Source organism: Platalea leucorodia (assembly GCF_965183815.1).
Source record: "Platalea leucorodia genome assembly, contig: HAP1_HAP1_SCAFFOLD_46, whole genome shotgun sequence".
Classification (NCBI taxonomy): domain Eukaryota; kingdom Metazoa; phylum Chordata; class Aves; order Pelecaniformes; family Threskiornithidae; genus Platalea; species Platalea leucorodia.
The window spans coordinates 344,832-367,823 of NW_028121454.1; the positions used below are offsets into that span (position 1 = coordinate 344,832).

Below are 22,992 nucleotides of genomic sequence, written 5' to 3' on the forward strand. Positions count from 1 at the left end.
TTGCTGCCTCTGTGCATGGGGACCTGCCCAAGGAGGTAAAGGCAGTGAGAAGTTAGGGTAGAGTTCTCTGAGCAAAGCCTATTCCAGTTCTCATGGAAACACCCCAGACTGCCTTGCACCTTTCAGGGAGACCTTTGGCAGGTGACTTTCATGAGCTCTGGTTGGTGCTGGCTGAGGGTGCCATGTGGAGCAGGGAGCTCTGCTGTGCGCTCTGGAGGGGTCAGCCCTGTCCTACAGCAATAGGTAATAGCAACATGGGGTGATCTCAGATTAAATCCACTTTTGATATCAATGAGCTTTTCAGCATTGTTGCTCCCATTTCACCCAACTGCAGAGCAGCGCCAAAGGGATTTTGGTTTGTTTATCTTGTTCTAGTTGCCACAGCACAACTGAGAAGTGCTTGTAAAGCAGAAATCCTTGGCACTTCTGCTGTACTCCAAGTGAAATGGTGTGGGTGCTGACAGGCAAAGAGACTGTCCCTTAGTGCAGGGTGTGGAGAGCTGGTCTGTCCATCAGCCCTGGTCTCAGCTGCCTTTTCCTTGCAGCTCTTTGAGCTGGAGGAGGATCACACCCAGATGTTCACCTGAGAAGAAACTGGAAACTTCTGAGAGCAGAGGAATCCAGTTCCCAAGTGCAGATCTCCAAACCCCTCCCCACCATCTCATTGTACGTGAGCAGGATCTCAGCTCTCCCCTCCCAGCCATGGACACACAGGGCTCATTGCAGCTGCCCACACAGACGATGAGCCACATTGCCATGGCCTTAGCACTGAGTTGTCTTCTCCATGGGACACAGAGAGCCCATGGGAGAGCTGTGCCCTTCTGGAGGACAGCCTGCATCCCAGCAGGACCCCCAGGGAAAAAGTCAAAAGTCCTGAAGACAGGGAGTCCTTAGGTGAGGGTCAGCTCATTGCCAGCCCCACACACTGCAGTGCCCGGAGCCCCCAGGTAAGGTGGGGACAAAGGCAGCAAGGACAGGAGGGGAAACACAGAGAAATGTCCCAATGCTCCTGCCATGGGAGGAAGGACAGGGACAGACCCACAGGCACTCAGGCGTTTCTCCTCACTGTGGGTTGGGCTGCCAAGAAGAAGACAGCCTGAAACCCCATGACCCTGGGGCCAAAGGCTGTGCTGGGTGGGAGAGGAGAGCAGGAGGGTGCTCCCTGAAGGTGTCTGTGCTGCAGGGGATGGCAGGGAGGTGCCTGAATCCCCACTGCCATGGTGTTCGTGGGAGCAGCTCCCTCTCCCTCCCTGCCCATGTCTCTGCTGCCTGGAGCTGTCCCTGCCAGGAGCTGTTTCTCTGTCCCCAAGTCTCCTCCCTGCCAGTGCTCACAGAGCCCATCCCACCCGCTCTGTGCTCAGCTCTGCCCTGCAGACATCTCCTGGCAGCAGGGCACTGCCCAGGGGCATCTCTGTATGTGCAGGGACTCAGGAGAAGCTCAGACAAGTCCCAGTGAGAAGCAGGGTCTCAGTGCCTTCTCCAGAGCAGAGAAATAAATTCCCATCTCCCACTGCCCACCCAGCCAACCAAGAGTGGCAAAGAGAAAGCAGAGATTCCTTCCCTTTTAGGTAATCCTCATCTTGACCTTCCTCTTGAAAAGTCCCCTTGGAAATTCCCTGGGGGTAATCTGGAGCTGTAGGCAGCCCTGACCCATGCAGCACCCTCTCAACAGAGGGACCCGGTCTTACCCTGCCAGGGTCACTGCTTGCACACACAGCTTCTCCCTGCAGCGTTGTGGGCAGCTCCCCGGGCAGGCTGAGTGCTGACCCTGGCAGGCGGCAGCGTCTGGTGCCCTGGCACACAGCGCCCTGGGGTGCAGGGACCCTGCTCTGAAGGATGGCCCTGGGCACCCCTGGCTGCACACCCGGCTTCACGCCCTTGCAGCCATCCCCAGGAGAAGGCAGCCATCATGACCTTTCCTTCAGATGGTGCAGCAGGGAAGCCCTGCTCTGGAGCATGTTCTCCTTCTCCACCCCAGAGAAGCCAAGAAAGACATCCTGATAGGTCCTATCAGTCATGGGATGTGCCAGCTCTGGAAGAGCCCTCCAGGATACTCATCTGAATCTCGCTGCTGCCAGAGACTTACTGTGCCAAATGCTGTGAAGATTTCTCTCCGAACAAGCTCAGCTCTCTCCTTCCACCCCACACTGCCTTTAACCTCTCTCTGCCTCACTCCTCTCCCCTCGGTGCCTGCAGGCAGTGCCCTCAGCCCTGCTGCGCTTCGCAGAGGAGCTGCTCCTGGGCAGAGCTGTCTCTCTGCAGGGCAGCCCACTTGCCAGGAGCTCCCTGTGTCCCAGAAGCCCGGCCCACCTGACCAACAGAGGCCCAGCCCAAGGCAGCACTTTCTCTCTTTTTTGAGCTCCCTCCAGGTGTCCCTGGGGCTCCTGCTGTGAAACAGGCTGAAGGAATCACTCATGTTCCCTCCCTCAGCTGGGGAGAGAGATTTCTTTCCAGCAGTGTCCTTTCTCCTATCAGAGATGGGCTTAGGTCTAAAAATCGCCCCTTTGTCTTACCATTAAGTAGGACACCCAGACAATGACAGGCAGGGATCTTCTTTAATCCTGATGAGGGACGGGATTCAGCTGGAGGCTGAGACTCAGAGGAGGCATCTCATCCTGTGTTTCTATTGCTAAGCACTGGAAGGGGACTCAGCTCCCTCCCATGCCTGCCACAATCCCACAGGAGGTGGGATTCCTCTTGCTTCAGTTCAGGTGGGCATTAAATAGGCACCTGCATGTGAGCTCCTTGTCTCAGCTCCTGTGGTCACTGGTGAAGATGTAGGTCGGGACTTGGCTGTTCAGATGAAATACCTGCTGACATCTGAGGTGCCAGGGGTTGTCCAAGGCACATGCAAGGCAACTGCACTTGTCCCTGTTTACTACTTTCTTGGCAGCCTATGCTGCCATCTGACCAAATGATGTCATGTAGCACAGGGAGAACTAAGCTTTGCTCTGTCTTTTCCATCAGCTGGGTTGACTAGATCTCCATTGCCTGTAATGATGGTTTTCATCCCCACATTGCCTAATCAAATTCCAGACTGTTACTCGATTTCATGTCCAAATAGATGTCTGTAGTGTTCTGTGAGATGCCAAGGCTCTCACCCGTACCTACATGTGGCTGGCAGGTACAGCACGGGAAAGCCATCCCCATTCAGAACGAGTGTGTGTCGGACACCCCAGACAGCATTGCAGACAGGTTCGGTGCCTTTGTGCAAGAAACTCTTTGCCACCACTGCAGTGTGGCAAGGTCCGTCCCTTCTCTACCCAGTAGATGTAAGGCAGGCCAGGAGCACAAGGCACATCACACTGGGGTCTCCACTTGTGTGCCTATGTTCTCAGACTGCTGTTTTATCTCTCCACCAGCCTTTACTCACCCCCTTGATGATACAATCAAGGAACGGACCAACAGTTTTCACATTGGCCTGACAGCAGCACCTTGTCATTGACGGAGATCACCTTCACGTCCACCAAAGGCCCTAAGAGGCAGCAGAGACACCACTGAAATAAACCTCTTTCTTTCCAGGGCTGCACTTCCCAGCCCCATTTTCCTCTGGCCTTGGGGACAGCAGGGTTTGCTCATTATTGTGGCATCCAATTGCAGCTTTATGTTTCCATCTGATGTCCACTCTGGAACGTCTCTGCTCTGAAGCAAAGCCTTTGCAAACAGGGCTTCTCGGACGCTGGGTACCAGGTTTCCGTAAGACAAGTCAGAGTCTTGCCTGGAGCCACAGCTGAGGAGCTACAGCCCAAATGTGCACTCATGCCCTCAGCCAGGGGCACAGCCAGGATGAGCTGGAGCCTGTGCTTTTTGACATGCATGGAGTAACTGCCAAGGCATGATGGGACAAGTCACACGGCTTGGGGTGCTGCAATGGATGGGTACAGGCTTTTCAGGAGAGACAGGCTGGAAGGATCAGGAGTGGGGCTTCCTCAGAGTGAAGAAATTAACTGCATGGATGGAGCTCCTCTGTGGGGCAAGTGACAAGTTGGGTGAGCCCTTGTGAGCGAGGACCAGAGGAGGGGCCAGTAAAGGTGACACCGTGGTGGGAGATGAGAAACCCACAGTTGGCCTAGTCTTTTCTAAGCATCCAAATGAAGTCCCTGGATGTAGAAGCCTGGGTCTCACTGGAGACTGCAATGTCCCTGGCATTTAATGGAAGAGGAACACAGCAGGATTGTTGTGGTTTAACCCCAGTTGGCAACCAAGCACCACACAGCCGCTCACTCACCCTCCCCCCAGCCAGTGGGATGAGGGAGAGAATCTGAAGAGCAAAAGTAAGAAAACTCATGAGTTGGGATAAGAATGGTTTAATCATGGAAATAAAATAAAATTAAATTTAAAAAAAAAAAATTGTAATGAAAAGGAAAACAATAAGAGAGAGAGAGGGGAACAAAACCCAGGAAAATCAAGTGATGCAACCGCCTACCAGTCACCGACCAATGCCCCGCCAGTCTCCGAGCAGCGATCACTGCCCTCTGGCCAACTCCCTCCAGTTTATATCCTGACCATGACATCATGTGGTATGGAATAGCCCTTTGGCCAGTTGGGGTCAGCTGTCCTGGCTGTGCTCCCTCCCAGCTACTTGTGCACCTCCTGGCTGGCAGAGTATGGGAAGCTGAAAAGTCCTTGTCTTAATATAAGCACTAGAATGACAGAATCATAGAATGTCCTGACTTGGAAGGGACCCACAGGGATCATCGAGTCCAACACTACTTAGCAACAACTAAAACACCAGTGTGCTGTCACGTTATTCTCAGGCTAAATCCAAAACACAGCACTCTACCAGCTACTAGGAAGAAAATGAACTCTGTCCCAGCTGAAACCAGGATAGTATCCACCCCTTATTCTATACCATCTACGTCGTGCCCAGGTCCCATACTTTCCAATACATTTCAATTAATTGCCACCACTTTTCCTGTCTTTTAATATATACACACAGATATCATTCCCTTGGTCTATGGGCCATGCCTCTAAAATGTCCGTTGGGTTCCTTGAGTCCATGACTTTGGGCTTTATCTGTCATAACAGTCTTCCAGGGCAGGAGAGCTGGTGTGTGGTCTTGGATTGTTGCATGCTGAAGTCAGTTCTGGTTCCATCACTGCTGCACTTTGCTTGGTTTCATCAAAGTTCATTCTTCATTAATCTGGGTGATTCTTAGTGTAATACCATTGGTATGGCATATAGCCACCATAGAAGTGATGACATGCACTATCATTTAGCAATTAACATCATACGATTCAGTTCATTGGCTATTTTCACCCCAAATCAAATCCCCCTGAGGTACACATCAGAATTCCCCATCCTTCCACATCACCCACCAAGTGCACCCACGTCCTTGAGCAAAAGCAATCCCACCAATGGGTTTGCCTTTGCCTGAGGTGGGAGTAACCCAGACTGTCTGCCCCAGCATATTTTTTATGTGCACCACATGGACTTTATTCCCTTCTACAGTACGTAAAAGTTTTGATTGGGCAGGGCCAGCTCGATTGGCAGATCCCCTAGTGTTGACTAACCAGGTGGCCTTTGCTAAATGTCTATCCCAGTGTCTGAATGTCCCATCACCCGTTGCTCTCAGTGTAGTCTTTAACAGTCCATTGTATCGTTCGATTTTCTCAGAGGCCGGTGCGTGATAGGGGATGTGATATACCCACTCAGTGCCATGCCTTTGGCCCAGGGGTCTATGAGGTTCTTTCAGAAATGAGCCCCATTGTCTGCCTCAATTCTTTCTGGGGTGCCATGTTGCCATAGGATTTGCTTTTCAAGACCCAGGATAGTGTTCCGGGCGGTGGCATGGGGCACGGGACATGTTTCCAGCCATCTGCTGGTTGCTTCCACCATTGTAAGCACATGGCGCTTGCCTTGGTGGGTTTGTGGGAGTGTGATAGCATCAATCTGCCAGGCCTCCCCATATTTATCTTTTAGCCATCGTCCTCCAAACCAGAGAGGCTTGAACCGCTTGGCTCGCTTGATTGCAGCGCATGTTTCGCATTCATGGGTAACCAGTGCAATGGTGTCCATGGTCAAGTCCACCCCGCAATCGCGAGCCCATCTATGTGTTGCATCTCTTCTTTGGTGGCCTGAGGTGTCATGGGCTGAGTGAGCTAGAAATAATTCACCCTTATGTTGCCAGTCCAGACCCACCTGAGCCACTTCAGTCTTAGCAGCCTGATCCACCTGCTGGTCGTTTTGAGGTTCTTCAGTGGCCCGACTCTTGGGTACGTGAGCATCTACGTGACGTACTTTTACAGCCAGGTCCTCTACCCGGGCGGCAATATCTTGCCACAATGCGGCAGCCCAGATGGGTTTGCCTCTGTGCTGCCAGTTGCTCTGCTTCCATCGCTGCAACCACCCGCACAGGGCATTTGCCACCATCCATGAGTCAGTACAGAGATGGAGCATTGGCCACTTTTCTTGGTCAGCAATATCTAAAGCCAGCTGGATGGCTTTCACCTCTGCAAACTGGCTCGATTCCCCTTCTCCTTCAGCAGTTTCTGCGACTTCTTGTATAGGACTCCATACAGCAGCTTTCCACCTCCGATGCTTCCTCACAAGACGACAGGACCCATCAGTGAACAGGGCATATTGCTTCTCATTTTCTGGCAGTTTATTGTACAGTGGGGCCTCCTCAGCACACGTCACCTCCTTCTCTGGTGGTATTCCAAAATCTTTGCCTTCTGGCCAGTCCATGATCACTTCCAAGATTCCTGGGCGACTGGGGTTTCCTATTCGAGCCCGTTGTGTGATCAGTGTGACGCACTTACTCCATGTAGCATCAGTTGCATGATGTGTAGAGGGGACCCTCCCTTTGAACACCCAGCCCAACACTGGCTGTCAGGGTGCCAGGAGGAGCTGTGCTTCAGTACCAACCACTTCTGGAGCAGCTCAAACCCCTTCATATGCTGCCAATATCTCTTTTTCAGTTGGAGTATAGCGGGCCTCGGATCCTCTGTATCCCCAACTCCAAAACCCCAGGGGTCGACCTCGAGTCTCCCCCGGTGCTTTCTGCCAGAGGCTCCAGGCAGGGCCGTTCTCCCTGGCTGTGCTGTAGAGCACAGTTTTTACACCTTGTCCTGCCCAGACTGGCCCAAGGGCTACTGCATGAACTACCTCCTGTTTAATTTGTTCAAAGGCTTGTTGTTCCTCAGGGCCGCATTTGAAATCGTTCTTCTTCCAGGTCACTTCATAGAGAGGGCTTAAAACCAGACTGTAATTAGGAATATGCATTCTCCAAAACCCCACAATGCCCAAGAAAGCTTGTGTTTCCTTTTTGCTGGTTGTTGGAGACATAGCCATTATTTTGTTGATCACATCCATTGGGATCATGCCCCACTTCTCATCTTCCCTGTTGGTCTCTCCTCAAGACACTGAATCTCCATCCAGCACAAAAGCCATGGGAGCTGTCCTTCCCCACCTCACCTCTTATTCCACTGATGTCACAATTCTGTCATGCCGCACAGGGCTCCTGCTCTCTGTGCCCCAGGCTGTGGGCTTTGGTGCCCATTTGGGCTGCAGCACCTCAGATGTGGCACCAGGGCCAAGGGCAGACTTGTCACATGGAAACCTGGTCCCCAGAGGTGGGAGCCCGTGTGTGACAAGGCTTGGCTTCCCAGCAGAGGCATGCTGGAGTGGGTGGCAGGTGGTGCCATAATGATGGATGAGGTTCCCCCACGGAGAGCAAAAGCTGCAGTCCCCAAGGGCAGAGAGCAAGAGGCCTGGGCTGTGCAGCCCTGGCAGGAGAGGGCTTTGCTGTGCCAGGTGACTCTGCAGCACCGTGGGGCCTGTGCCAGAGGTGGAGCTGAGCTGCAAGAAGGACAAGGTGCTGCTGAGAAAGTCCCTGAGGGAGGGCAGCCTGTGATCAAACCACACTGTGGACATCATGCTGGGGGCCAACTGGCCAGATGATAGCAGCTCTGCAGAGAAGGATCTTGGCATCCCAAGGGAGAAGCAGCTGAGGATGAGCCAGCAATGCATCCCCACGGCAAAGGCCAACAGCGTCCTGGGCTGCATTAGGAAAAGCCTTGCTGGCAGATGGAGGGAGGTGACCCTTCCCCTCCACTCAGCACTGGCGAGGCCCCATCTGGAGTGCTGTGTCCGGTGCTGGGCTCCTCACTACAATAAAGTTCTTGACCTACAAAAGCAAGTCCAGCAAAGGGTGACAAAGCTGGTTTAAGGGACTGCAGCATCTGTCATAGGAGGAAATGCTGAGAGATGTGGGACTGTTCAGTCTGGAGAAGAAAAGGCTCAGAGGGATCTTGTTAATGTGTATAAATACCTGATGGGAGAGCATGAAGACCAGGGAGCCAAACTCTTCTCAGTAGTTCCCAGTGACAAGACAAGGGGCGATGGACACAGCTAAAAACACATGAAATGCCATCTGAACCCAAGAAAGCACTTTTTGACTGTGAGGGTGGTCAGCCACTGGAAAAAGTTGCCAAGAGAGGTTGTGGAGCCTATATCCATGGAGATATTCCAACCCCAGCTAGAAAAGGTGCTCAGCAACCTGCTCTAGCTGAACCTGCCTCAGCTGGGGGGTTGAACTAGATGATCTCCAGAGGTCCCTTCCAATCTCAACATTTCCATGATGCTGTGAGTATGAAGGAGAAAAGTAAGAGAGAAAGAAAGGAACAACACCTAGCCTTGACTGCAAATACAGTGGGATCCCATGGAGAGGACCAAAGCTGGAGCAGGGGGGGTGTGAGGAGGAAGGAGCAGCACAGATGTTCTGCAGTGAATGTTAACCCCCTCTTCACCATCCCCCCTGCTCCTCGTGGTGTTGAGGTAGGTAGAACTGGGAACAATGGAGTAATTTGAGCCTGGGGTAAAGTGTGAGGGGAATGGTCTTTAATGTTTTTCTCATTGTTTCTCACAATCCAAATCTTTTTATAATTGGAAACAAATTAATCTGATCTTCCCCAAGTCAACGGGTCTTTGCCCATGATTGTATTCGGTAACTGATCTCTTTTACTTTATCTTGACCCATGAGTTATTCCATCTTATTTTCTCCCTTTGTCCTGTTGAGGCAGGGGAGTGAGTGAGCAGCTGGGTGGGTGTCTGGCTGCTGGCCAGGTTAACCCACTACAGAACCACCACATCAGGACTGCTGCATCCAGCATGGGGCTTCCCAGCACAAGACCCTGACCGACTGAAGTGAGTCCTGCAGAGGCCAGAAGGATGGTTGGGTCTTGGAGCACATTATGGACAAGGAGAGGCTGAGAGTGCTGAGGTTTTGAGGAATCCCTCAAGTCAGACACTAGAGGAAGGACCCACTCCAGTTGAGGGATCTCAGTCAATGGAGATATTCAATATTTGTTGAGACAAGGCCATGAGAACCTGTTCAAGCTGGATCTGTCTGAGAACTGGCTTGGCTGAGGGACCAGCTGTGGCAAGAGCTGTGAGACTTGAGGGGTCTAGAGCACAAGTCTTATGAGGAGCGGCTGAGGGAACTGGGCTTGTTTAGCCTGGAGAAGAGGAGGCTGAGGGGTGACCTTATTGTTCTGTACAACAGCCTGAAAGGAGGCTGTAGCGAGGTGGGGGTCGCTCTCTTCTCCCCAGTAACGAGTGATAGGACAAGAGGAAACGGCCTCAAGCTGCGCCAGGGGAGGTTTAGGTTAGATATTAGGAAGAACTTCTTCACCGAAAGGGTGGTCAAGCATTGGAACTGGCTGCCCAGGAAAGTGGTTGAGTCTCCCTCCCTGGAGGTATTTAAAGAACGGATAGATACGGTGCTTGAAGACATGGTATAGATGGACTTGGCAGTGATAGGTTAACGGTTGGACTTGATCTTAAGGGTCTTTTCCAACCTTGACGACTCCATGATTCTATGATTCTATGATTTGTGTGTAATAAGTGTCAGTAGGAAACTGCTTCCCTTTTTCTTAATATTGGTGATGGAGTTGGGTATCACTGAGCCCCGGAGGAGGATGGGGCTGACCATGCAGGAAACGTCCCTTCTCAGGGCTGGGGTGTACAAACAGAGCTGGAAATGGCCGGTGTGTGGCAGTGATCTGGGACAGTTCTCCCAGGGCAGCTTCCCCAGGATGTACAGGGAACATCGCACAGACTGGGCCCCTCTCTTCTGCACCTTCGGTGCCTTGCTTCCTTCACATTGATGCCTGACTCTGCACTGTCAGCACCCTGCTGGGGGCCCCCACCCTGCACACTCACACAGATTGCCTCTACACTGCTGCTTTCCTCTCCCGGGCACTTCCCAGCCCAGTCCAGCCCAGCCCCTCCCCAGCTCTCCCCACCTCCCCTGCCCCCTCCCCAGCCCAGCAGAGCAGCCCAGCCTGGGCTGGCCCCATGGCAGTGTCCACCGCAGGGTGCTGCAGAGCTCTGGGCACTCACCCTACAGCCCCAGCCCCTCTGAAGGGCACAGCAGCTCCTGGGGGGCAGAGAGGGGGGCTCAGGCTCCTAATTAACCCCAAGGCTGGTGCTGGCCCCAAGGCCAGGAGGAAACAGGCGAGGCACTCTCTGGCTCTCCTGAATTCATATTGTAGGTGATGCCCATACCTGACTGTATTTGTCCCCTCCTCTGCTCCCACCAGCCCCACTCCTCAGAAGAGCACAGCAGTCCTGGCCCTGGGCTTCCTCAGGCAGCTCCCGAATCCCTCCAGTCTCCACTCCCTCTGGCTTCTGAGTCCCCACTGACTCCCATGGCACTGCAGAGTCCTTGTTCATGGATAAGATGATTTACTGCTTTACTTTTGGGGGACATCATCATTGCGACTGTTTCACCTTCTGAGCCTCCATTCATTGCAACCCCAGGGCACGTGGGGAGTCCCCATCCTCTCCTCTCCTCACCCCTCCAAATTCATTTCCAGGCAGTCTGGTATATGCCATCACTCCTGTCATACATGAAGAAACCTGAGGAGAGAATGGGAGCTCATGGGCCATCTCCCCTCCCGTTGGACGCCAAGAAGAGAGCTTTTAAATTCACAGCGCTTGGCCCAGTGGAACCCAATGTGACCATCAGCTTAACTCCCAAAATATTAAGAACACAAGGAGATCTGACTCTTTAAAAAACTCTTTCTTGGACATTTTCTTGGCAGCAGCTTTAGAGGAAGAGCCCAGCCTTCAGGCACTGGATCTGGGCGATTCCGTTTTATTGAAGAGCTGCTATTGGGCATGCCACATATCACACAGTGCTGTGCAAGAGTCAGACACAATAATATCAAGCCTTAAGACAAGTAGTATAAGCCCAGAAAATTATCTGTAAGCAGGATTATCATAAGAGAAAACAGCAGACTCGTGGCCTAAGATAAACTGTGCGAAATGTGCAGAGAATGGGAGGCAGGTTATCGTTGGTGAAACAGCATCCATTGGGCCAGTTTCCATAGGGCATCCTTGAGCTCCTGGTTCCTCAGGCTGTAGATGAGGGGGTTCACTGCTGCAGGCACCACGGAGCAGAGCACTGCCACCACTAGGTCCAGGGATGAGGAGGAGATGGAGGGGGGCTTCAGGTAGGCAAACATGCCAGTGCTGACAAACAGGGAGACCACGGCCAGGTGAGGGAGGCACATGGAAAAGGTTTTGTGCCGTCCTTGCTCAGAGGGGATCCTCAGCACGGCCCTGAAGATCTGCACATAGGACACCACAAGGAAAACAAAACACCCAAAGACTAAACAGACACTAACCACAAGAAGCCCCACTTCCCTGAGGTAGGCATGTGAGCAGGAGAGCTTGAGGATCTGGGGGATTTCACAGAAGAACTGGTCCAGGACATTGCCTTGGCAGAGTGACAGTGAGAACGTATTGGCAGTGTGCAGCGCAGCACAGCACTGAGAAACCCAGTGCCCCAGGCAGCTGCTGCCATCTGGACACAAGCTCTGCTGCCCAGGAGGGTCCCATAGTGCAGGGGTTTGCAGATGGCCACGTAGCGGTCGTAGGCCATGACAGTGAGGAGCGAAAACTCTGCTGAGATCAAGAAGGCGAGCATAAAGATCTGGGCAGCACACCCTTGGTAGGAAATGGCCCTGGTGTCCCACAGGGCATTGGCCATGGACTTGGGGAGAGTGGTGGAGATGGAGGCCAGGTCGAGGAGGGAGAGGTTGAGGAGGAAGAAGTACATGGGGGTGTGGAGGCGGTGGTCGCAGGCTACGGCGGTGATGATGAGGCCGTTGCCCAGGAGGGCAGCCAGGTAGATGGCCAGGAAGAGCCAGCGGTCAGGAGCTGCAGCTCCCACGTGTCCCGCCTCTTCCAGGAGGAGGAACTGGGTGATGGAGCTGCTGTTGGACATTTTTTCACTTTGGTATGTGGACCTGTTCAAGGAGGAAAACACAGTATGTTAGCAGAGACTTCTCTGAGCAAAATCAAAGCCTTTTCCCATAGACTCTGCTCCTGCTGCACACACCCCCTTTTCATTTTCCAGGAGACCTTCCTCAGCTCTGTGGCTGGAGCTCTGGTTGGTGCTGGCAGAATGTTCCATGAGGAGCAGGGCCCTTGCCCGCTATTTGCTGAGGAGTCAGCCCTGCTCTGCAGCAGTGGGGTCATGGGAATGGTGGGGGCAGGGGCAAGTCCAGGTGTTTGACTTTGTCAGATGAAACCTCTCCTAAAACAGAAGGGCCTGTCAGCATCTGCACTGCCAGTGCCAAGGAACTGGCATAGCAGAAGGCAGTTTGAGAGGTTTGGGGTTTTTTACAGCTCCCCCCATCTCTCCAGGGATTGTCCTGGGATGTCAGAAATCCTCAGCATTTCTGCTGCTCTCATGGAGAACAGAGCGAGCCCTGCGAGGCAAGATGATTGCCTGTGGCTCAGCGCAGTGAGGGGATCTGGTCAGCCTTTCTCAAGGTCTCAGCACCCCACTTCTAGCCCCGGACACTCATGGATCCTTTCACCAACCCAACAGCATTTCCTCAGCCATAGAGTCTCTGCATTTCTCCATGGGGCTTCCAGAGAACACAAAGGTGCTATGGGACAGGTTTGCATGCTGGAAGGCAGCTGACAGCTTGGAAGGACACCCTAAGGAGGTGATAGCCAATTGTCTTAATGTTGGCATCTCATGAAGACAAAATTGACTCCTTCCCCAGCCCCACAGGCTGCATTGCCCACAGCCCCACAGATTAGAGGAAAGCTGGGACGCTTGTTCCCATCGACATGCCTGCATGAATGGATGAACAAGATCAGTGTGTGACTCTGCAGCTGAAATTCCCATCCCCCGGGAGTCTGACAGCACTAAAAAGATGACTTTAAAATGGGCAGGTGGAGAAATGAGGAAAAATACAGTGAGGGTCTGGCTGAGAGAGGCAAGGGGGGAGGCAGACGGACCCTCAGGACAGTGTTACCCTTACCCAGCTGTGCACGCCACCTCCCAGACAGTGATAATGCAGGACAGCTGCCCTCAGCCTGATTGCTGGTCAGTGGGAAAAGGGGACATAGCACTAGGGATGCCCTTCGCCTCTTCTGCTGCTCTGCTGGACAGAGAGGTGACTCCCACCCCAGACCCCATGGCCGTGAGGGCCGAGGGCTGTGCTGGGTGGGAGAGGAGAGATGAAGGGGTTGCTCAGGGAAGGCATCTGCACTGCAGGGGTGGCCGGGAGGTGCCCAGATCTCCCCTGCAACAGGGCTTCCCTTAGCAGGTCCTTCCTTTCCTGCCCATCTCTACTGCCTGCAGCTGTCCCTGCCACGAGCTGTTGCTCTGGCCCCACGTCTCTTCCCTGCCAGTGCTCACAGACCCCATCTCAGCCCCTCTGTGCCCAGCTCTGCCCTGCAGCCTCTCCGTGTGTGCAGGGGCTAAAGAACAGGTCCCACAAACCCTGATGAGACTGGAAAGGTGATGCTCGTGCTATGTGTAGCCCACCCAGCCAACCAAGAGGAGAAACCTCAAAAAACAGACACCTGCCCTTACAGGAACTCCACCTTGAAAAGTTCCCTCAGAAATGCGTGGGAGTGAGCTGGAGCTGAGAGCAAACCTGACCCACACAGCACCCTCTCAACAGCAGAAGGACCCTGCCCTGCCGAGGATCACTCCTTCCACCCACAGCTTCTCCCCACAGCGCCATGGGCAGCTCCCTGGGCAGGCTCAGTGCTGACCCTGGCAGGTGACAGAGTCCCTGCCCCAGCACACAGCCCCCGGGGTGCAGGGACCCTGCTCGGAAGGACGGCCCTGGGCACCCCTGGCTGCACACCCACCTTCACACCCTGCAGTTGTCCCTGGGAGAAGGCAGCCATCATGCCCTGTGCCTCTGATGGTGTGGCAGGAAAGCCCTGCTCTGGAGCACATCCTTCTCCTCCATTCTTGCCGTGTTGATGTGCCAGTTCTAGGAGAACGCTCCAGGCTGTGCCCTGCAGCCAAAGACTTACTGTGTTAAGGGCTGGGAAGATTTCTCCTCCTTCACTCTATGCAATTTCCCACTCCTGGCTCTCTTTACCCTCTCTCTGTCTCACTCCTCTCCCCTTGGTGCCTGCAGGCAGTGCCCTCAGCCCTGCTGCGCTTTGTAGAGGAGCTGCTCCTGGGCAGAGCTGTCTCTCTGCAGGGCTGCCCACTTGCCAGGAGCTCCCTCCATCCCAGGAGCCCAGCCCAGCTCAGCAGCAGAGGCCCAGCCCAAGGCAGCACTTTCTCTGCCTCCTACCCCCAGCCCCTGCCCCCAGAGCCCTCCAGGTGTCCCTGGGGCTCCAGGGCTGACAGCTCCTGAAAGGCAGCAGGGTCTCTCCTGGGGAACAGAACTTGAAGCAGACTGAAGTCACCACCAACTCTCCCTCCCTAAACACTGCACAGACTCATTCCTGCAGTGGGAATTGCTCTGCCAGGGTGTCCGGAGCTACGGGAGGTGTCAACGTTCCCCTCTGGAAACCCCCGTTCCTGTCCCATGGTCAGGCAGGGCATGTGGGCAGGGACAGGCAGGGGATCATTGCCACCTGGGCAGGGCAGGGATTGAGCCAAGTCAATGTCGGCATCTCAGCTCTCATCAGTATTCCTGAGGCCGGAGGGGCATTCAGCTTCTCCAGTGCACCCCACAGACCCACAGGAGGTGGGATGCCTCTTGCCTCAGCTCGGCTGCACAAAAGAGCTGGGAGCTCCTTCTCTAAGCTGCTGTGTTAATGATGGGGATAGAGGCCAGGAGTGAGCTTTTCTGATGCAAACGCCTGGTGACACTGGAGCTGCCAGAGGTGGTTCGGGACATGTGCAGGAAACTCCAAGCTCTAATGGAGCAATTGTGAGAGACAGGGCAGCATCTGGGGGCATTGCCTTGGCGGCTGGTGGGGAATCCCTTTGGCCAACTGAACTGGTAGAAAAGGATGACAGTTAGGACAACCCAAGCTGTCCCTCCTCAGTATGCTTAGGGCAGCCAACAGAGGTGTTCATCTGACCAAATGGAGTCACGTGCCACAGGGGAGCTCAGTCTGTCTTTCTGTCCCAATCAACCCCAAGTCTGGTGCTGGCCCCACCACTCTGCCCAAAGCCATGGCCAATTCCCTGTGGGACACCAGGGCCATCTCTTACTTGGGATGTGCTGCACAGGTCTTCTTCTTTCTCTTCTTGATCTCAGCAGAGTATTGTGTTCTCACTGTCATGGCCTATGACCGCTACATTGCCGTCTGCAAACCCCTGCACTATGGGACCATCCTGGGCAGCAGAGCTTGTGTCCACATGGCAGCAGCTGCCTGGGGCACTGGGTTTCTCTATGCTGTGCTGCACACTGCCAATACATTTTCCCTACCCCTCTGCCAAGGCAATGTCCTGGACCAGTTCTTCTGTGAAATCCCCCAGATCCTCAAGCTCTCCTGCTCACATGCCTACCTCAGGGAAGTGGGGCTTCTTGTGGTTAGTGCCTGTGTAGTCTTTGGATGTTTTGTTTTCCTTGTGGTGTCCTATGTGCAGATCTTCAGGGCCGTGCTGAGGATCCCCTCTGAGCAGGGTCGGCACAAAGCCTTTTCCATGTGCCTCCCTCACCTGGCCGTGGTCTCCCTGTTTGTCAGCACTGTAATGTGTGCGTACTTGAAGCCCCCCTCAGTGTCCTCCATATTTCTAGATCTCGTGGTTTCTGTTTTGTACTCAGTGGTGCCTGCAGCAGTGAACCCCCTCATCTACAGCATGAGGAACCAGGAGCTCAAGGATGCCCTAAGGAAACTGGCCCAACGGATGTTGTTTCACCAACAATAACCTGCCTTCCCTTCTCTGCACATTTCCCATTTCTCACTTTTTTCTTGGGCCACGTCTGCTTTTTTCTCTTGTGGTAATCCTGCTTATAGATAATTTTCTAGGCTTATACTACTTGTCTTGAGGCCTGATCCCCTCGTATATGACTCTTGCACAACACTGTGCCAGATGTGGCATGGCCAATAGCAGCTCTTCAATAAAAGGGAATCTCCCAGGTCCAGTGCCTGAAGGATGGGCTCTTCCTCCAAAGGTGCTGCAAAGAAAATGTCCAAGGAATTGGTCTTTTAAAGAGTCTATTCTCCTTCTGTTCTCAATATTTTGGGAGTTAAGTTCAGGGTGGCACTGAGTTCCACTGGACCAAATGCTCTGGATTTAAAAGCTCTCTTTTTGGTGTCCAATGGGAGAGGAGATGGCCCATGAGCTCCCATTCTCTCCTCAGGTTTCTTCATGTATGACAGGAGTGATGGCATATACCAGACTCCCTGGAAATGAATTTGGAGGGGTGAGGAGAGGAGAGGATGGGGACTCCCCACATGCCCTGGGGTTGGAATGAATGGAGGCTCAGAAGGTGAAAGGCTCTCAGATGTGAACTCCTCCAAAAGCAAAACATGAAGCTATTGAGGCTGTTGAAGTGTCTAGAGGAGAAGTCTTACGAGGAGCAGCTGAGGGAGCTGGGGTGGTTTAGTTTGGAGGAGGCTGAGGGGAGACCCTATTGCTCTCCACAACTATCTCAAAGGAGGTTGTAGCGAGGTAGGTGTCAGTCTCTTCTCCAGGTAACAAGTTGTGCCAAGGGAGATTTAGATTAGATACTAGGAAAAATTTCTTCCCAGAGAGAGTGGGTAGGCATTGGAACAGACTGCCCAGGGAAGTGGTACAATCATGGTCCCTGGAAGTATTCAAAAATCGTGTGGATGTGGTGCTTAGGGACATGGCTTAGAGGTGGACCAGGCAGTTGGGTTAAGAGGTTGGACTCAATGATCTCTGAGGTCTTTTCCAACGTTAACAATTCTATGATTCTATGATTAAATTGAGGTATGCAAAACAAGGACTCTGCCATGGGAGTCAGTAGGAGCCCAGCAGGCAGAGGGAAGGGAGAGTGGAGAGATGCAGGAGCTGCCTGAGAAGCCCCAGGACTCTCATGCCATCCTGGGGAGTGGCGCTGCTGGGAGCAGAGGAGGGGCAAATTCAGTCAGCACTGGGCATCACCTACAATATGAATTCAGGAGAGCCAGAGAGTGCCTGGCCTCTGTTTCCTCATGCTCTTGGGGCCAGCACCAGCCTTGGGGCTCATGGGGAGCCTGAACCTCCCCCCTCTCTGCCCCCCGGACCTGCTGTGCCCTTCAGAGGGGCTGGGGCTGTGGGGTGAGTGCCCAGAGCTCTGCAGCACCCTGCGGTGGGCACTGCCATGGGGCCAGCCCAGGCTGGGCTGCTCTGCTGGGCTGGGGAGGGGGCAGGGGAGGTGGGGAGAGCTGGGGAGGGGCTGGGCTGGGCTGGGAAGTGCCTGGGAGAGGAAAGCCCCAGTGTAGAGCTAAGCCGTGTGAGTGCGCAGGGTGGGGGCACCCAGCAGGTTGCTCACAGTGAAGTCAGGCATCATGGTGAAGGAAACAAGGCACCGAAGGTGCAGAAGAGAGGGGCCAGGTCTGTGCCATGTTCCCTGGACACCCCGGGGAAGCTTCCCCAGGAAAAGTGTTCCAGATCAGTCCCGCACACCAGCCATTTCCATTTCTGTTCGTACACCCCAGCCCTGAGAAGGGACGTTTCCTGCATGGTCAGCCCCATCCTCCTCCGGGGCTCAGTGATGCCCAACTCCACCACCAGTATTAAGAAAAAGGAGCCAGTTTCCTACTGCTGGTCTCTCAGCCAAGCCAGTTCTCAGACACCTCCAGCTACTTCGGGTGCTCATGGCCTTGTCTCAACAAATATTGAAAATCTACATTGATTGAGATCCCACCAACTGGCCTGGGTTCTATCTATCTCCTGTGTTTTCTTCTGAATGATTTCTAAAGAACCCATCTCTTGTCCATCATGTGCTCCAGGTCCCAGCCACCCTTCTGGCCTCTGCAGGACTCGCTTCAGTCTGTCAGGGTCTTTCTTGTGCTGGGAAGCCCCATACTGGACGCAGCAGTCCTGATGTGGTGGTTCTGTAGTGGGTTAGCCTTGGCCAGCAGCCAGGCACCCACCCAGCTGCTCACTCACTCCCCTGCCTCAACAGGACAAAGGGAGAAAATAAGATGGAATAACTCATGGGTCAAGATAAAGTAAAGGAGATCAGTTACCGAATACCATCATGGGCAAAGACCTGTTGACTTAGGGAAGATCAAATTCATTTGTTGCCAATTATAAAAAGATTTGGATTGTGAGAAACAATGAGAAAAATATTAAAGACCATTCCCCTCACACTTTCCCCCAGGCTCAAATTACTCCATTGTTCCCAGTTTTTCTACCTACCTCAACACCACCAGGAGCAGAGGGGATGGTGAAGAGGGGGTTAACAGTCACTGCAGAACATCTGTGCTGCTCCTTCCTCCTCACACTTCTGTAGTTCAACCCCCCAGCCGAGGCAGGGTCAGCTAGAGCAGGTTGCTGAGCACCTTGTCTAGCTGGGGTTGGAGTATCTCCAGGGATATAGACTCCACAACCTCTCTGGGCAACCTGTTCCAGTGTTTGATCACCGTCAGTCAAAAAGTGCTTTCTTGGGTTCAGGTGGCATTTCATGTGTTTTTAGCTGTGTCCATCGCCCCTTGTCTTGTCACTGGGAACTACTGAGAAGAGTTTGGCTCCCTGGTCTTCATGCTCTCCCATCAGGTATTTATACACATGAATAAGATCCCTCTGAGCCTTTTCTTCTCCAGACTGAACAGTCCCACATCTCTCGGCATTTCCTCCTATGAAAAATGCTGCAGTCCCTTAAACCAGCTTTGTGGCCCTTTGCTGGACTTGCTTTTGTAGGTCAAGAACTTTACTGTAGTGAGGAGCCCCGCACTGGACACAGCACTCCAGACGGGGCCTCCCCAGTGCTGAGTGCTGGGAAGCCCCATGCTGGATGCAGCAGTCCTGATGTGGTGGTTCTGTAGCGGGTTAACCTTGGCCAGCAGCCAGACACCCACCCAGCTGCTCACTCACTCCCCTGCCTCAACAGGACAAAGGGAGAAAATAAGATGGAATAACTCATGGGTCAAGATAAAGTAAAGGACATCAGTTACCAAGTACTGTCACGGGCAAAGACCTGTTCACTTGGAGAGGATCAGTTTAATTTATCGGCCATTACAAAAGATTTTGAGTGTGAAAAACAATAACAAAAATATTTTAAAGACCATTCCCCTCATACTTTCACCCAGGCTCAAATTACTCCATTGTTGCCAGTTCTTCTGCCCAGCGCAACCCCAAGAGGAGCAGAGGGGATGCTGAAGAGGGGGTTAGGAGTCATTAAAGAACATCTCTGTTACTCCTTCCTCCTCATACTTCTCCCCTGCTCCAGCGTGGGTCCACTCCACGGGATCCCACCATATTTGCAGTCAAGGCTAGGTGTTGTTCCTTTCTTTCTCTCGTACTTTTCTCCTTCATACTCACACGATCATGGAAATGTTCAGATTGGAAGGGACCTCTGGAAATCATCTATCTCAACCCTCCAAGTGAGGCAGGGTCTGCTAGGGCAGGTTGCTCAGGACCTTATCTAGGTGAGTATGGAATACCTCCCTGGATGGAGATTCCACAATCTCTCTGGGCAACCTGTTCTAGTGATTGCCCACCCTCACAGTTAAAAAGTGTTTTCTTGGGTTCAAATGGAATTTTATATAGATTAATAAGATCTCTCCATTCATTATCCTACAGTCCCACATCTCTCAGCCTTTCCCCCCATGAAAGATGCTGCAGTCCTTTAAACCACCTTTGTGGTCCTTTGCTGGAATTCCTGTAGTAAGTCAACAAATTTCCTTTACTGCAAAGCCTACCACTGGACACAGCACTCCAGATGGGGCCTCGCCAGTGCTGAGTGGAGGGGAAGGGTCACCTCCCTCCATCTGCCAGCAAGGCTTTTCCTAATGCAGCCCAGGAGGTTGTTGGCCTTTGCCGTGGGGATGCATTGCTGGCTCATGCTCAGCTTGTTGTCCTCCAGGATATAAAGGTCCTTCTCTGCAGAGCTGCTATCATCTGGCCAGTCGGCCCTCAGCATGGTGTCCACAGTGTGGCTGGATCAAAGGCTGCCCTCCCCCAGCGACTTTCTCAGCAGCACCTTGTCCTTCCTGCAGATCAGCTCCACCTCTGGCACAGGCCCCACGGTGCTGCAGAGTCACCTGGCACAGCAAAGCCCTCTCCTGCCAGGGCTGCACAGCCCAGGCCTCTTGCTCTCTGCCCTTGGGGACTGCAGCTTTTGCTCTCGGGGGGGGAACCTCATCCATCATTATGGCACCACCTGCCACCCACTCCAGCATGCCTCTGCTGGGAAGCCAAGCCTTGCCACACACGGGCTCCCATCTCTGGGGACCAGGTTTCCATGTGACAAGTCTGCCCTTGGCCCTGGTGCCACATCTGAGGTGCTGCAGCCCAAATGGGCACCAAAGCCCACAGCCTGGGGCACAGAGAGCAGGAGCCCCGTGTGCCATCACAGAGCTGTGACATCAGGGGAATAAGAGGTGAGGTGGGGAAGGACAGCTCCCATGGCTTTGTGGTTGCTGGAGATACAGCGTCTTGAGGAGAGACTGAGAGGGGAGATGAGAAGTGGGGGATGCCTTGTGTGATGTGAGGGCAGCTCAGATATATGGAGGGTCTCTATGGGACATGTTGCAGGTTAGATGGTGCCTTGTGTGTTGGTCAGCTTCTAGCTGGGCCACCCACTCTTCTGCTCTCCTGGGTCTGGTACTCCCAAAAGAGGAAGGGCTCATCAGGGATGTGAAGACCAGTGTCAGCCTTGGCCTCAGTGACCGTGAAATTGTGGTCTCCCAGATCCCCAGGGACATAAGGAAGGAGAGTAGTGGAGCACAGACCCTGCAAAATCAGGGAATGAGAATTTGTCCTGTTGAGGGCAGTGGCAGGCGGGGTCTAATATGGGAGTGTCAGGGCTCTGAGAGCATCCATAGGCCTTCATGGCCCTGACCAGCCCCACCTGGGGCCATCTACCTGCATCTCTGTCCATGAACCCAGGAGACCATTGAAGCCCAAGCCTGAGTTTCAGCCCCAGCTGGATCTATGCTGGAGGTGTACGGGTCTCCAGACACGGCCATAGACACAGCCTTGCCTGTCCATGGACCTTGTTGAGTCAGACTTGCAGACTCACTTCCCAGCTTGATTCTTTATGGGGTGAACAAGGGAATGGCACTGTAGCCCTCCAAGTGCCAGACCCCAGCTGATTCACAGTGGCCTACACTCTTTTTGCTGCCTTTCCTCCCATCCCTTGGTCAGGCTTTGGGAGGAGAGGAAGGCAAAGCAGGTGAGGTTTCTGGGTGCCAGTGACTGAAATGGGGGAGCAGATCCCTCACACGTGAAATGATCTAAAGGCTATGCTAGTTGAAAACTGTTATCTTCAGCTGCTTTCTTGGAGGCCTGAAATCTTCTACAGGAACCTGGAAGCTCTGAGATCCCTCCATCTCCCTCTCTTTTAGCAATTAAGTAAACAGTACCCAAGTCTCCTGGTTTCAGCTGGATTAGAGTTAATTTTCTTCCTAGTAGCTGGCACAGTGCTGTGTTTTGGATTTACGATGAGAATAATGCTGAGAACACACTGACGTTTTAGCTGTGGCTAAGTAGTCCTTACGTTAGTCAAGGAGTTTTCAGCTTCCCATGCTCTGCCAGGTGCACAAGAAGCTGGCAGGGGGCACAGCCAGGACAGCTGAGCCAACCTGGCCAAAAGCCTGTTCCATACCATATGACGTCATGCTCAGTATATAAACTGGAGGGAGTCTGCTGGGGGGCAAAGATCGCTGCTGAGGGATGGGATGGGCATCAGTCAGCAGGTGGTGAGCAATTGCATTGTGCATCACTTGTTTTGTATATTCTTTTATTTTTTTATTATTATCATCTTCATTATTATATTTTTATCTTCCTCTGCTCTCCTATTAAACTGTCTTTGTCTCAACCCACGGTTTTGTTTTTTTTTTCCAATTCTCTCCCCTATCCCACTGCGGGGAGGGGAGTGAGCAAACGGCTGCGTGGTGTTTAGCTGCCTGCCCAGTTAAACCACAACAACCTTTATTCTGAACTGCTTTAGGTATGTACTTTTGGATTGGGTATCATGCCCTATATTGCAAATACTGATTCAATTGGCATTGCCCAGGACTGTTTGCATGCTGTTGTGGTCTCCTTCCAGTGAATGCCAGGGTAATGAAAGTCCACAGGGGGACTTCCACGGGTTCTTTGTCTCCCACCACAATGTCACCCTTACCAGTCTCCTCTGACCCTCACCCACAAGGGCTCACCCAGTTTGTTCATCCCACAGAGGAGCTTCACACATCTAAGCAGCTCCTTCACACTGGGGACACCTCCCTCCTCATCCTTCTGGCCTGTCTCTCCTGATGATCCTCTACCCACCCATCACAGCACCCCAATCATGTCAGCTGTCCCAACACGCCTCAGCTGTTATTCCCTCCAAGTGGGATGAAGAGATTGCATGCAGAGCTCCAGCTCCTCCTGCCTGTGCTCCAGGCTGAGGGCATGGGTGCATGGCTGGGCTGCAGCACCGCAGCTGTGGCACCTTTGGGCTGAGAGCAGACTTGCAAGAGGGAAACCTGCTACCAAGTGCCCAAGACCTCAAGCGTGCAAAGGCTTTGCTTCAGAGCAGAGACATGCTGGAGTGGAGAGCAGATGGCAAAGTGAAGAAGAAATGAGGTGCCCACAAAGGTGGCAAACCCTGCTCTCTCCAAGGCCAAAGAGAAACAGAGCTGGGCTGTGCAGTCTGAGCAGGA

General features: G+C 53.2%; 1 protein-coding gene across 1 annotated transcript; it reads right to left on the minus strand.

Annotated features, from left to right (window-relative positions):
* Window positions 1-11,073: 11,073 nt before the first annotated feature.
* Window positions 11,074-13,444, minus strand: LOC309603281 (olfactory receptor 14I1-like; the record flags this gene model as incomplete). Its single annotated transcript, XM_082338165.1, has 4 exons — window positions 11,074-11,115; window positions 11,484-11,609; window positions 11,915-12,208; window positions 13,433-13,444. 4 exons carry the CDS (start codon window positions 13,442-13,444, stop codon window positions 11,074-11,076), a joined length of 474 nt encoding a protein of 157 aa, XP_082194291.1.
* Window positions 13,445-22,992: the final 9,548 nt, after the last annotated feature.